This window comes from Pagrus pagrus, assembly GCF_965226575.1.
Source record: "Pagrus pagrus genome assembly, chromosome: 10".
NCBI classification, from domain to species: Eukaryota; Metazoa; Chordata; class Actinopteri; order Spariformes; family Sparidae; genus Pagrus; species Pagrus pagrus.
Genome location: NC_140194.1, coordinates 19,983,140 through 19,999,483, shown reverse-complemented (window position 1 = coordinate 19,999,483; position 16,344 = coordinate 19,983,140). Strand labels below are relative to the sequence as shown.

Sequence of the window (16,344 nt, the reverse complement as noted above, 5' to 3'; positions counted from 1 at the left end):
GCTCTCTTGCCAGATGCTTCCCTGAACTCTTAATACGGCAGTATCACACCCCTGGGGTCCATGAATTGTCGTATGCGATACAGCAATGGAAGTTAAATGTTCTGCAGGCATTTTATTTTACTGTCCCAAGAGTGCCCCTCTGCTCCGTAAACCTCCACAGGCCCCGGGGCTCCCGAGAACCCCATTCGCTGTAAATACCCAGAATTCCTAAAACTTTCAAACCCTATATATTTTGAATTCCTCAGACGCCTTCAGACACTTTGTAAATTCAGATGCTCTGGTACTCAAGGGGGTAGTGAGACCCCTTAACCCCGCCTTGTCTTTATTTTCAAACCTGAACCCCCCCCAACTGCCCCTCATACACACAAACACTCACACACACACACACATAACCCCCTGCGATGGATTCCAGATCGGGAATTTAATGCATTTCTGTTTCGCATCACCTCCCAGGAATGCAGCACGCGTGCCACAAGCCTCATAACCTCAGGCTGATGAGTGCGAGGATGTTTAAAAGAGAGAGGGATGATGGGATACAGACGCTGCTGGGGGTTTTGGGGGGGAGTTAAGAGGGATGGGAGGCGGGGGCTGGGGGGGCTGACCAAGCACATCCGGCGCGGCACTTGGCGTTAATGACAGGCCATCTTCTTGCATAAAGCAATGTTAGTGCAGCTGTGGTATGTGCCGAGCGCATCTGGCTTGCAGATTTTTGGGAATGTATTTTGTGTGTGTTTGTTTGGTCTGTCGCGTCTCACTCAAATTAACGACTGTTGCACGATACGGAGGGAGGATGGAGTGAATTAACTTAGTTGGGGATCATTTGAGGGGGGGCTGATCTAAAAGTGGAGATTTTACAAGGAAGTCTGTTTTGCATAACTCTTAGATACTGCAGGGTTTTTTTGTGATCCTGGCAGTGTCGACACACATTACACATTGAATCTTGTCAGGATTAGATGCTCATTGTGTTTGAAGCAGCGCGACAGTCAGATCTTGGTCAAACAAAACCTCCAGGTAGTCTGACGACGTACCCATTTAGTTCATCACAGTAACTTTTTTGGTTGGTAGCTTTATTTGATTCATGTTATTTACAGCCTAATCTGCCCTGATGCAATGAACTTCCCAGTTGGTAGAAAACTAACAGTTTGGTTACTTTCATCCAGATCATGGTCAGCTAGTTGTTGACAACATGAATGAAATCAAAACATCAAGATGTTGATCACAATATTTTATAATAATAATTACCACCAATTCTGAATCGTATTGCAATCACAATATCTTTCAAAATAATTGTAATATTTATTTTTTTATTTTTAAATTTATTTTACCCTTTCTGCAACTAACACTTATTTTCAAAATCAAATAGTTGGCAATACCTTTTGTCAGTCATCTAATCAATTGATTGATCGTTTCAGCACAAATTTTGTTCACATTATCGTTCATCAGACAGATGATATTTATTGTTCAATAAATCTTGTCTAGCATAAATGTAGTTATTGTACAACAACATTTAGCATTTGAGAATCTTGGCATCTCATTTAACGAAAAAAAAACAACATGCTTTGTCATTTAAAAAAAGTAAATATTTCTCTAAGGTATTTCTTTCAGTATAGTTTTGGTATTGGAACTCAGTTATTGTGTCATCACTAATGTAATGATAAGTAAATGATTATTGCCCAACTCTAGTCCATAGTAGTAAAAGAAAAACAATCAAACATTAAAAACACTGAAACAGCAAATAAAATAAATTGCATACATTACAAATCCCCCCCCAAATTCTTAGTTTGATAATTAATAAAGTTCTGTCTAGATATTGTAGTGTGTACCTGTGACTGACAGGAATGTTTTATTCAGTCTTAGTCTAGATTAAAACTTCCCTGCTTGCCCCAGATCTCAAATTACTTTTTGTCCTTTATCAACCAGACATTACAAAAAGAGGATGACAATTGAATTATGCATTATTACAATTACACAATTATAGAACAGCACATGATCCTGATATTGTCTGTATCGTGCATAGCAGGAGACAGAAGACGGTGATCGGCTATATTTTGGAAAGTACAAGCTCTAGACAGTGAAGTCATGGAAATGAAATCACCATTTCTCTATAATTACTTTGTCCCCAAATGATCTACAGTCAACACATTTACTACAGTCAGTAAATGTGGCTCTTTAGGTATTAGAAATACCTTACTTCTCTGACTGCTTTCTGTAGTGATGTGGTGTTTGTGGCCCTCTAACACCATCTGGTGAACATATGAGGTCAAGGCAATTTCTGAAATGACAACATGAAGTATTGCATAGTCTAACTGAGGTTCAAACATGTTTTTGAAAGTGCAGCAGTCGTGGATGCTCATGTGTACTTCCATATTGGTCTGCTGTAGTGTTACGTCTGATTTGTGTTCACTGCATTCATGCAGTGCAGAGTAGTGTGCAACTAATGGCTATTTTTTATTGTTGAATCATTTGTCAGTTATTTTCTCAATAAACTGGCTAATGTTTGGTCTATAAAATGTCAGAAAATGGTGAAAAATGTCAGTGTGTTCCAAAGCCCAAGATGACGTCCTCAAATGTCTTGTTTTGTCCACCAACAAAACATATTCAGTTTACTTTAACTGAGTAATAAAGAAACCAGAAAATATTTGTATTGAAGAAGCTGAAATCAGAGATTACTCAAGATTACTCAAACCAATTAATTAATTATTAAAGATATGTTTTATTACATACTTTAGTCTTAAGGTTTTTTTGTATTTTTACATATGTATATTTATAAAACCATAAATCACAATGTTCATTCAAGACATTATCAAAGGCACTGATGGTTACAGTACAACACAGTACAAATGATCTGCAGTTAGCATTCTTATTTGCAACGAGACTTCAGCAAAATGCCCTATTTCTGACAGTGTTTACAAGTAGGAAATGTTTAAGAGCCAGTTCTGTAGACAGATATAAACCTAGGTCAGGCAAACTGGATAAGAAAAGCACTTTGATGTTAACGATGAATAATTTAGTGAATCGTATGTGGTTGTTTTTTAGAAGACAACTTTTTCAAATAACAATTTGTTAAACATCATTGACTTCATACATTAAACATGTCATCCTCAGGTGCTACTGATGGTGCCTTCATGTAGATTAACTTTAGTACAGAAAACAAAAACTTTGTTGAAACCTTTGTTAAAATATGTACAACAGTCCCTTATATTTTTACGTAAGAATCGTCCCCAAGTGTTGAGAGGATAATAGTTACAAGAAAGAGAGTTGTGGATCTTACAACTTCACCATGTCTTCAATTTACAACAGCCTGAACCTAAAACATGCATTGGCCAGGTCAGACTGTGATCAACAGTAGTGCATTTCATAGATACTACAAACGGACAGTGAGGACAAAGTTGGAGAAAATGATAAAAGGTAGTGGTGCACACTTTTTTCCACTCACGACTTTAAATAAGCTGCACATCATAAACTCTACAGATTTAAATTCTGTATATTGTTAACTTGGTCGGATTTTAGTCGTGTTCAGCTCTTAGCTAATGCTTTATATCAAGGTCTGTGTAATAAGCCTTAGTAAATGGTAATAAGGAATGCAGTCTATACACTGTTAACTAGATTCTGATAAGTGCTTATAAATGTAACAAATGTTTTATTATGTTGTTATTAACAGTTGCAGTCTTATAAATGTTAATAAGCATTTTATAAGACTTATAGGGGCTTATTACCTATTAACTAACACTTTTTTACAAGGCACTTAATATAACTTACATATTTGACAGCGTCTCTGACTTGTAGCTTTTATCAGTGAGCTTGCCATTAGTCCTACAGGAGTCCAGATGGTCTTAAGTAGAAGGGATGACTGTCACTCAGTCAGCTTTATGCAACTTTAGAAAAATTAAGATGGCCAAGGCACTATTTAAAGTTATTTTGGCTCCAACATACTGTATCTGTATAATGACACAACATCGCCAAGTGAGCTCTTTCGCCTTTACAACAATTTTTTTTTAACATCCCCTGTAAACCATTTTGTAAAGAAAACTCCTTCCTCAGTAGACTTAAAACACACTACAATCTACATACTTTGCTGCTCAGTTATACAAGACCGATCAACTGATACAGCAATCGGCACATTTAGCAACGAAGGGAGACCAATCTTTTATTATTGCAGCATTTCTTCTGTTGTTAACACTTCTTCACTTAGTATTTTTGTTGGAGGCCAGCTAGAATTAGTTTCACAATGCAAAAATGTGAGTGTCTGTACTGCTCCCTCATCTATGGTGGCCTGCAAAGACAGAGACCTGTTTAGAAAAATACCAGTTCTATCAGCGGTGGGTCTTACTGGGCAACACTTAAGAGGGTAATTGATTACTTACAGTCCCCTTTAACTGAAAATGCCTTACATTATCCTGGTAAATCTCACATTTTGATCCACTGAAAATCCAGTCACCAGCCAGTATATCCCAGCAGCCCTCACTTGTCTTCTGTTTAAGGTTCAGGGTTTACAGGGGCTCTCTACTGAGCCTGGGTCGGCTGATTCTTCATCTCCTGCCATTTCTTCTCCCTCAGGCTGAGCTCTGCATCAGAAAAGGCAGCTGGTCCCCAGTTGGTGATCTTCGTTGGTCCCTTTGAACCTGGAGGGAAAATATTCAAGAGACTCTTCACCATCAAGGTAGGAATATTTCATTCAAGGAGGACCATAGCTTACAATTATTTGTAGGCTATGGTCATTTATAGACACTCGTAGGAAACAGTTTGTGATACATAATAATAATATGTAAGTTAGTTTAACTCAGTGTTAATATATGATATAATAATAATAATAATATATGATAACATGTTATTTTAAACAAGGCTTTTATTTACATTCTTATGCTATTTTTACCACCTTTTTTCGATCTCTCATTGCTTTTAAATAGAGCTCAGGCTCTTAATCATTAAACCAGATGTAAATATACAAATGTGGCTGAGAAGCAAAAGTGAGCACTAGTATGTTATGTTGGCAAGTCATTAATTAATGCTATAACTTCACATTTATGATAAAACGTAACTGCACAAAATGCGCTTTATCCTCTTAGGTTTCAGCTGAGCATGACTTTACTTGCAACAGATGAACTCTTAAAAGTGTGCAACCATTTCAAATTCTTTAACCCTCTTGGACAGACTGATATTAACTACATTAAAGTGTTCAATTAACTTTGTAGTAAACAACATTCTTAATACGAAGCCTCCAGCCAAAAGTATTTGTGGAATTTAGATATCTCATTGTTATGATTTCTTTCTTTTTTTGTTTGGCTGTGAGCTGCTTTGAGGGAGCAGTCTGTACATAGTTGGCTGAGACAGTATGACAAGAGAGTCCCAGGTTTAAAAAGAGCCAAGTTATTTCTCCTCCACTAATTTCACTAATGAACTCTATTGGGAAATTACTAGGGCGAAGGCGCCATTAAATTTATTCATGGCAGGAGTCAGTTTGTAGCTTTGGGGAGACCGAATGTGTCACAAAAAAACTTCACATTTAGCACTGTGCAAACAGCTATGCAGGGCTAACAAAAACAGTGCACTGGTGTACTTTACCTAATGATGTATTCAAAGCTGTACAAACTGACTCCTTTAGATCAGCTGAATATAATATATAACAAAATGTTTGTTATTTTTTCAGGAGATTTAATATCGTATTTTATTCTACAGTGTAGCAACAGTAATTTGTAGTATTTGTAGAATAGTTCCTGTGCAGTCAGTAAAACATTTAGAGGAACAGTACCATGTCTTTTAAAATAAAGTGGGAAATGTTTGTTCTTTCTATTTGTAAAGTGCAGATAGACCGTGTCATACATGAATTACATGAATTGAATTAACTTTATTCCTTACTCACTCCTTACTTCACAATTAACAGTGTGGCTATAACTATCCACTGGTAGTACTCTATAGAAACATACAGCAGTGTGTAGACATTATTGCAGCTCCAACACAGGTCAGGTCCCAAACAGTGACTCTCTCTGTCAGAGGGCCAAAAATGTGCTCCTATTGACCGTCAACGCTCCATCAGACTCTCCACTGAAACTCATCCTGTGTTTCCAGTGGAGAGTCTGACAGTGGCTTCTCATGGCTTGTTAGTTCTGACTCACACTGACTGGTCATCCATATCCCCCATGCTCCCGCAACGCCACGTTGCACACTTTGTTGCCATAAAGCCACTTCTCCTACAGTTGTTGTCCCGCACTCCTCTTTTGTTTTTTGAGTGTACACTAACTGGGAACGGGCACTGTTGCAGACTTTGAGGGTTTGTTACTCCGTTAACAATGTTGTCCAACACGGTACACTGAACTTGAATTCCTGACAGCCACTTATTGTGACCACAGTGTGCGTAAGTATGAGTGCACTTTGCTTTGAGGAGCAGATTAGTCAATGAAACGCCAATTAGCTGAGCTCATAGCACTTGAGCCTGATCCAATTTATTTATTTTTCTTAACAAGTGTTATGTTGGTCGTTCTGATGTGGAGGCTGAAAATCTTTCATTGTTGGTAACTTGGCTGCAAACTAATGCTAAGCCCTAATCAAAACTGCCTTTTTGATTGACTGTGACAGTTTTTGACAAATGTAAAGTGGTTGAAGTGGCTAAGTGTGGTGGCAAAGCTAAAACTCCTATGGTGTATGTAACATATCTATCCAATAGAAGTATCCAGTTCAAAGCCTGTGTCTGATTGTGTCTGTCTTTAATGACGCTTTTTAGCCAATGTTACTATCTTTGAGAATTCCCTTGAGGAGCATGTTAGCAAGCAAGTCAAAATCACAACTAAAGCTTTAGCCACCAGACATGTGACCATGCAATTTGAGTCCTGCCCGGGAAAGGCAGACTCTGCAAGTATCAATGAAAACTGCTATGGCTACCGTCATTTGTCTGATAAACGTATGGCTTTTTGACAAGAGACATAACAGGATATTTACTGGTTCGTGCGAGTGAACAGAGAGAGACAACATTGATGAGTTAAAAAAGGTATATTAGCAAAGGAGACTTCTTTTACAGGCTGCACTGCTGAGACATTACTTTTACTGGCACTATAAATCCCTCTATACATAGAAGGCCCAAAATACGCTAGTATCCCGCTCATTTTGATGCAATGAAAAGGATTATAACTTTACAATAAAAACCCTAAAATCCAGTCTTAAGCCTTTAACAGTCCTTTGAAGACTGGACAAAGTGTCCCCATGCTCGAAGTCTGTCTCACATTGGTCCTCCCAAAGATAGAAGTAAAAACAAAACAGTGTTAGTGTGCTGCTGTTACCTGGTTGAATGAGCCGTAACATGCCCTCGTGTTCGGCCACCTTGTGCTTCCAGGTCTTTGTATTGTTGGTTGCGTCTTCCAGCTTCTTCATCACCGTCTGGTTCACACAAGGAGATACAGACACAAAACAAACAACATAGTGATTAACAAGTAATGAAATACAATGTTTTTTTATGTTCTTCGAACAGCACTTTTAGTACTGCATCAACAAATAACATGTAGTAGTATTAACTTCCTGTCATGATTTTCTATTGTGTTTAAAAAGCTGCCTGCCATCCAGCGGTTATATAGTGACACCCAGTGGTGAAGACACGGAACAACTTTACCAAGAACTGAAGTCTGTTTTTTTTTTGTAAATGTAGACAGATCTATTGATTTACTTTACCCTCTCACATCCTAAATAACAGCAGTGATGGGGAGTTATCACTGTTACCAACTACTGTTAGAACAAATTATTGTTCATTCTAGCAGTAATAAAAAATACTCTTTATATATATATAAAAAATCATACTGTTTAATACAATCACATCACTCTTGCTGTCCCTTGGCTACTTGTAGTCCCTACACCATGACTATGACTGCTTTCAGCTGACCTGGTACTGCTCCAGCGCGCCCTGCCTCTCTTGCTCCAGCTGTTCCAGTTGTGTCATGGCTGCCTGCAGGGCGCTCTCCTTGGCCAGACGTTCCTTCTCCAGCTCCTGTTTCTCAGCCTCTGTCTCTGAGATGGCGCGCTGCTGCCGCAGGTGGATCTGTTCCAGCTCTACCCTCTTTGTAGCCTCTTCCTCCAGTAACCTGCTCCACACAGACATCAACACAGGTTAGTAAAGAGTATAATAGTTCTTCTATTTCCAGCTGGTCTTGGGCCAGGATTAGTGTGTCACATTAAACAATGCTAAGGAATATAATAACCTTAACTGAGCACCATGCATGCGTCAGTGTTGTCTTAACTATCGAAATATCGATATACACCAATTCTGAATAGTTAAAACAGTTTTAATACTCATTTCTGCAGTATCCACATCAGTACCAGCTGCGCTTCCTTGCTTTCCTCTCTGACATTGAGTTAACACACACCACTGCAGTGCCCACATAGGCCCACCTCCTTCAGAATTAAATTCACTAAAATGTTGATGAAGGTTCTCAGTCATCCAGGTCATGGTAAGCATAAAGTGCTGTATCGTAGGCAAATGGGCTTGTTTTAGTTTCTTGAAGAACTTTCACCTCTCTTCCATGAGGCTTCTTCAGTTCTAACTAACTGGGGTATTTAAACTCTGTGTGGGAGTGTCCTTACAGAGTTGTTAAGGACACGTGTGAGCTCTGAGTTTCAGAGTTGTTAGGGCCACTTGTGGGTCGTTGATCCAACTGGCCTTCACATGGGTTGCTAGGGCTAGGTGAGCCCAGGCGTGAATGGTTGTGAGGCTGTCGGGGGGAGGGAACTAAGTACTGCATTGTAGGTGGGTGATAAGTAATTCATTTTTACCTATTGTATTACTGTAAATTTTGATATTTTTCAAGGTGCGTACATGCATACATATTTCCATGAAGCGTGCATATATACATTTTCCTCCAGCAACCAACATTTTTGACTTCCCATGACAACATTATTAGTTGCAGTACAATCCCAACATTTGAAATTATGAATGTAACCAAATAACATCAACTCAAATATTTTAATAAGTATGTTCAAGTAATAAAATGAGGCAACTAAAGTATACATCTATTGTAACTGAAGGGGGTTGTGGCCTGTCGGTGAGTCAGCAGGTGGTGCTATAGTGCAATAATGGATTCTGTTTTTAAGATTACAGTTCCTGTGTAACTGTAACTACAGATTGCACTGCAGGATAAATGTAATTTGCATTGTTTATAATCTTTATCAAACAGATAGTAAAGCTCCTATCTTCTTCAAAAGGCTGAAACATGAACCAAAATTTAAGGCCAATTTTGTATACTTGATACCAATAATCTGTTGATCTATACTTAAAAGAAGGGGGAAAAAGTTACATTTAATTTCATTTGTTTTTGACTGTACATCTTGGGAAATCAAACGGACACACAGAACTCTGCCAAGAGGAACCAGGGGGTGAGAAAATGTACAAAAGAGTTATCAAGTCAGCTCAGTGCACAATGACAGTGCAGGTATGACATATCTTTCTGCAACTATTCTGTCATAATAGCTTTAAATTTTCCTAGTGTCTCTTTTCCTTCTAATTCATTTGCCCTGTGTTGCTGAGTTGGTAAACCCAGCAGTTATACTATAGTTATTCTAAGCTTTACATGAAACTATTGAAATTTAGTGAGGTAGAAGATTGAACAGCCCTTGTATGATAGGCTGTTTGGATGATGTTAATGTTAAAAGACGCTCGCTTTGTAACACAGTGGTTTAATTTAAACACTGTGGTCAGTGGTGCTGATGCTTAGTGCTGGTTAGTCGCGCGTGAGGTGGAAAGCAAATGTCAGCAGAGAGGAAGGAAGGACAAGGGGGGAAATGTGGTGGAGAGAGGGAAGTAGAAGTCTAATGTCTTGCTGCATGTGTGACTAAAAAAAAACAGGAGAAGACAGTTTCACACTAAAGAGATCCCCACAACCAGTTAACTATACAGTGAATCTAAGGTAAAATAAACTCTCAAATAACAGAGAAACTTGCTAATAACAGAGAGCTAGGAGTGGCTCAACACATCTGCAGTGTGTGTTGTTTATCTGACACCAGTTGGACCGATTGGGTTTTGGGTTTCGATTTGAGCCCGGCCTCATGTACGGATGAAGACTTTTTTTAAATGTCCTGAATTGACTTATACATAACCTTCACTTTTTCCTTGGTTCCTGAATATGATTGTTCAAAATCACTTTTCTAATATACATGGAGCCTCAAAGCGTTTGTCCCTCATTCTCTCTTTGTTAACTGACCGTGCCTGCAGCCTGCGGACGGCCTCCTCGTCCTGTCTCGCACGCCTCTCGTCCTCCAGAGCGTCCTCAAGTTGACCGTACATGTGCTCCAGCTCCCGAACTCGCTGCAGGTACTGCTCCAGCTCTGTGGACTTCTGGGCCACCTGCTCCTCCATCTGCTGCCGTACCTGTTGAACCAGGAAATACAGAGAAAAACTTTATCTAGGTGTCAATATTAACAATTTTGCAGGTTTCTCTAACATTTTTATTTAATTAGGAGTTTCCTACAGGAATTTCAGGTTTCCAAAGACTGCCTTGTTCATCAGTTTTTCCCTTAAGTGACTCTTTCAGCCCAGCTTATGTTCGGTAGTGGTGCACTATGCATGTAACTCTTTGGCACTGTAAAGTACACATATTGTATACAAAAGTACACTATCCTGTGATTAGGCGATAAATGTGATTGTTTTCATCGTTTTAGTTATTTTATCAAGCAAAATGTCAAACACTGCCTAATTCCAATCATAAAAATAATTTCCAAATTAATTACTGACCAAAATAATTGCTAGTTTAAGTTCTATAATGAATGATTCAAGATTGTTGTTTTATTGTGGTGAGGTTGTACACCTGTCAAAGTTGGATCTATTATAAAAAATGTGAGGCTTGGTTCTGTTATACAACTCATGTTGCCTCTTCGTGAAAACCAGCCATCAAGTCACGGATGGATGATAAACAATGTTTGCTGGTGCACCACATCCCTGCTGTCCACTGAGCATGTCAAGATGTTAATCACCAGAGGCACTGACGCAAAGTATAGATGTGTCTTCAGTGGTTAATTTCATCAAACATACCTTACAGTGATGAGAACCGGAACATCTTCACCACATACTGTATTATTTAAAGTGTAATGAGGACATCACCACAACTTGAAATGACTCGTCTGTAGTCAAGTTTCGGTTCAGCTTTAAATGACCTTCACCCGAGCTGTAGTGTGTCTTAACTTTATGTCTGTTTCTAGTTGTTTGCCTGAGAATCTTCTTCACATTTCATGACCTGACACCTGTTGATAAATGTTAAGCTAAAATATTGTCTCCCTGCAGTGTACCAAAAAGAGGATGTTGTATTTAAATTGCAGTTGCTCCATCACTTGTTCTGATGTAATGAGGATGACGAGGAGTGACATACCATTTTCTCTCTCTCCAGGTCCATCCTGTAGCGGTCCTGAAGTTCAGTTTGGGTCTGAAGGCGCCTTCGTTCTTCTTCTGCTGCGTTTGCCGCCGAGTCCTCCAGAGCCTGGTCAAAAGGGAAACAGACAGCAGTCAAAAAAAAAGAAAGGTTGATATAAGTACATTTTAAAACACCTCTATTTTCTGCCATCATATATTTCAGCCTCAAATTCAGGTGAAATATATGTTAAACAGAAATAAAGAAGGCAAACATATAGAAATGTTTGAAATGTTTAAGGGAGTTTTGAGACAAGCTGTGGCCTAAAATACACAAACGAAAGCGAATGTGCTATTTTTGAACAATTATAAAAAACTAAAAAAACTAAAATCCCTTTTAACAAAATGAGATCTAAAGAGGAATTGAGAATGTATGACTAGTGTCCACTAAAAATAAATTAACAGAGTAAACAGAAACTCAAAAGGAATTGAGAAATGCCGTGACAAAATATATTCATGGACTCAAGTTTTTAACCTTGTAATGACAACAAACTGCAGAGTATTATACTATAAACTTTAATGCAACCATTTTTTTGACAAAGGTTCTCTTTCTTTGTAAAAACCTAAATTGCAATTATGTGAGAAAAACTTAGAAGTATACCTCAACTTTGGGTCACTCATTCTTCTCAATGTACCTACCAAATCAAATTAAACCAACCATGTATTGTCATATCCACTGTTCAAAACAAGCACAATGAAATTCCTCCTTTGCCTCCCTCAGAATATAAATAAATAGGATATTACAGATAAAGAGAGAAGCATCTGAGGAACATTTTGTATAATATACAAATATACATTCTGTATTAGAGCCCAACCAATACTCAATGTTTGGGGCTGATGCCGATATTCAAGAGTAAAAAAAATTCTATATCAATATATCCGTTTTTGGTTGTTTTATTTTTTTCTTCCGTGGCCTGTTGTTGATTGCTTTTACCAATTGAAGAACTCAAATGTGACCAACCAAGTTTTATAGGAAGTGAAGTAAACTGAAGGAAAAAACTTTGGGGCATGTCTATATTGTTTCATACATTAAAGAAAATACTACAGGAGAAATTAATCTTTAAGTTAATTAGCTCGTGCTTGTGTCCGAACAGTAACCTCATGCCGACTCGTGTCACCCAGCTGTGAACTGTCTCAAGACCGTGACAGTGCACGACTTATAGCAGCACAGTGTGACCACTAAAGAGGACCCTGAGTCTCTCTCTGTGTGGACATATATTCATTGTGCATTCATGAAACCGTCTATGTGAGACTTTCACCTCAATGGCAGATTGTTGTGCTTTCATTGGAGCAGTGTCGCCCCAGACAAAGACGAACCATTGTTCTCCGCTTCACTGGGTGTTACACAACTACACTGTGAACTAATTTGACTGACTGTTGCTGCATCTCAGTTTTTCACAACCCTGTAGATCGCCGCAACATACCTTGTGCTGTAACTGTAACCTACTAACTGTGTTTTCAGTTCAGATAAAGAATATTATCCTCTGAGAAAATGTAACTGACCATGTTAGCTCATGAATGCTTCAAATATTTAAAATTCAGCTAAAAATAAGCTTTTTTTAATTTTCCATTTTAATTAAAAAAACAGGCTTTAACATGTAATGCCCGTCTACCCCTTGATAAAGTTTAGTGGACGGTGCAAATACCAGGAAATAGTAAAAGTAAAAGTCCAGGTACCAGATAACCACACAGAAACCGTTATTTATAAAAGCATGTGGTGAGAATGTACTACAAAAACTAAAACATTACAAGCCACGACAGCATGTGTGCTTGAAGATGATCAACTGACTGGTGCCTGTTGACTCTGACAGCGCTGCAGATGGATAGATTATGGGTTTACTCTGGACGGATTTGAGAAATCGAACTTTGTAACAAACTGAATTTGTCTTTTGTTGTTTTTTCCATGGTAAATCACTGAAGGACTTTTAGTGTTCAACTCTAGAATCTTTATTTTCCGTGAATGTTACTTGAACTTGCCTGACCCTGACCTGTAAAAAGCCTCCAGGATAAAGTCAAATTGTTGTTGTAAAATACCCCTATCTTTTTAAAGAAGAATTTGACAATGTGAATGACAGTTTTCAGGGTATAAAACCAATGATCTGTTGATCTTTACAAATCCAGATGCAATAGTCCGACAACAGCATAGCTGTCATTGCTAAATTAAAAAAAAAAAAAAAAAAATGCATCATGTGATTCATAACCGTGCAAGATAGCGTCACAGAACTCTACAGTTACGATAAGGATAGTATATAGTATGTAAGAGTGAATGATATGAGTCATTAAGGGCATTAGTTTACGGCTCATTGGGAGCGGAAATGAGGCTTGTGTAAATGTGAGCAGTTTCACAATGGCTGACATTTATAAAACAGAACCATGCATATAGTCCAGCTTTATAACTTTGACAAAAAAGACTATGAATTATTCCAGCTTCAATCTACAGTTTCACGCATCTGTTCTTCATCATATTCCTGAAAAACTCTGACATTATATTCGAAATACACCGAGTGGCCACTTTATAAGGGACACCATTACAATCCAGCTCAACTGCTCAGCCATTAAATCTACACTTACAAAGATAATAATGTTCAGTTTTTATTGTCAGAGAGGTGTTAATATAACTATATGTGTATTATTGAGGTTGTACTTTACAGTGGTTTTGAACTGAACTTCACAATGATCCCCATTTACCAACATTAGGGGGGTAGAACATCAGAAACACATTACACTACAATGCAATCCAGTACAACTCCACCGCTTAATACGACCGCAGTGATAAGCATACTGTTGAATTAACGCCTCAACAACAGTTTTAACAAAAAACATGACATTAGGTAACACTTTATTATTTATTATTTTTAGTTGGGAGAGTGATCCTTCCCTGAGGTTTCTTCCATCTTTTTTTTCTCACTTGAATCAAGGGTCTGTGGTCAGAGGATGTTGTTCACTGTAAAGATTATAAAGCCCACTGAGGCAATGTGATTGTGATTTTGGGCTGAATAAATAAAATATTTGATTTTATTTGAATTCAACTTTTTAATAACTCAATAAAAGTTATATTGCTGTTAAACAATGCCAATCCAGATCATGTTTATAGATGAACCACAACGTATTTAATAACAATTTCCCAAATATTATAAACATTAGATGTAACTTTCCAAGAAACAATTGTTTGATAAAAGGTTTATAAAGTATTAATTGTTCATTAACAGTGAAATTACTGAAGTTTAATTAACTATAAATGTAGTTTATTAATTTACAAATATACATTCAGCCTGTCAATCAATCAAACCAAAAACTACCCTGAAAATAAAACAATGTTTTCGTATTTTAAATCATTTTATTTTTATAAGTAGACAATGTACCTGTAACATATTAGTAATAGCATTAATCATATGTTTCAATCGACTGTGTGACATTAGCCCTCAGCTATGTGACACTTCCTGTTAACCTCATAGCCATTTACCTCATTAACAGGAAGCAGCCGTTCATCATCCGCTTTTGGGGAATCCACATAATCTCCGAATTTAAACACGACCAGTCAGTCAGGAGTGTCAACAGACATGTGTGAGTCAGGTTTAAGGAGATTTACTGGGAAAACATGTTTAATGGAGACTAATGTTGCCCCCCTCTCCTCCCTGGTTCAATACACATTCCTCTGTTGGCAGCGGGTGACAGACCATTCATCAGTCAGAGGCCGCAGGGCGTACTGGATCTATTATTGGTATTCATGAGCTTGCAGTGAGTTTCAGAGGAGACCCATCAGAGTTTTTAGGTGACCTACTTTGATTGTTGTGGGAAACGCAGCAGCTACTGTGTGTGTGACTGAAACCAGCAGTGTGAAACAGAAAAATTACTGTCTATTACAAGAGTTTTACAGACAACGCATGCTACTACCAGTTTGTGTTTGTTTTAGTTGCAGACATCATGACAGCAAACTTGTTGATAAAATATCTGTACAGTATTTCCTTACGGTCTACCATGGCTATGTTCAAACTGTAGGTAAACCAGATTTGTTTCTCAAGTGAGATCTTTAAGACACACTGTCCGCACTGTCATTTGCAAGTAATCAAATCAGAATTTATGTCACCAGTCTATCAGCATGGGTTGTTATGGTAACAATGTAAATGTCAGTTGACGCCAACCTGTACTTTGATAGTCGAGTCAAATGTGTTGTCCAGTCATGTTTCTTTCATCAAGATACTCTCTCAAATTAAGTCATTTTTATCACTTACTGATCGTCATGTTGTTCATGCTTTGATCTAGTATTATAACGCACTTAACTCCAATATAACCCAGTCTCCAACTGGTTCAAGACGCTGCTGCGCGACTCATTACTGGTACGAAAAGGCATGACCACATCATTCCTGTGCTCACCTCCTTACATTGGTTAGTTTTTGAATTGATTTAAGAATTGTATTAGTTACTTTGAAAGCCTGGAACAGCCTTGTTCCTCCTTAATCAGATGCCAACACACTGCATTTTGAAATAATATAAGAAAGGAAAGTTATCATGGGGGCAATGGTTTTATCACAGTCTACCAGGAACATGTGCTTGCAGATATTTGATTGCATTACACCAAAGTCCTCTACATCTGCCTCCTACAGATAAATGAGAGCTACCTTTTTTTCCTTAACAGTCTGCCAGTTGGTCTAAACGTAACCTTTAGTGAAAATCAAACTACAGTTTTCTGTCTGTGAAGATTGAGCTCCTTGAGTTGACAGAAACTCCTCATCTGTCATCTTGAGTCAAGATATGATTGATGATGCTGCCTTCTGATTACAGTACAAAAGAGCTCGGAGGACAGTAGATGAGTAGAAATCTGATCAGTTTACTTTTCTGATAAAGAACAGAAAAGATGCCGAGTCAGCTGTGAAAATGACAACATGTGAGTCTTAATATCCACAGAGCCTTGAAAAGGACACAAAGTCCTTTTCAAACTGAAAAGCTGCTGCTCTGTCTGTACTTCTTAA

General features: G+C 38.0%; 1 protein-coding gene across 1 annotated transcript in view; it reads right to left on the bottom strand.

Moving 5' to 3' along the window:
- Positions 1 to 2,693: 2,693 nt before the first annotated feature.
- The window catches only part of swap70b (switching B cell complex subunit SWAP70b), a 31,927-nt gene continuing 18,276 nt past the window's right edge, over positions 2,694 to 16,344 (bottom strand). The window contains exons 8-12 of the mRNA XM_084365099.1: positions 11,337 to 11,444; positions 10,176 to 10,342; positions 7,865 to 8,063; positions 7,272 to 7,368; positions 2,694 to 4,622 (exon numbers count right to left, since the gene is read on the bottom strand). Of these exons, the coding sequence (XP_084221225.1) occupies positions 4,504 to 4,622; positions 7,272 to 7,368; positions 7,865 to 8,063; positions 10,176 to 10,342; positions 11,337 to 11,444 (690 nt within the window). The 3' untranslated portion in view covers positions 2,694 to 4,503. The remainder of the gene's footprint in view (positions 4,623 to 7,271; positions 7,369 to 7,864; positions 8,064 to 10,175; positions 10,343 to 11,336; positions 11,445 to 16,344) is intronic.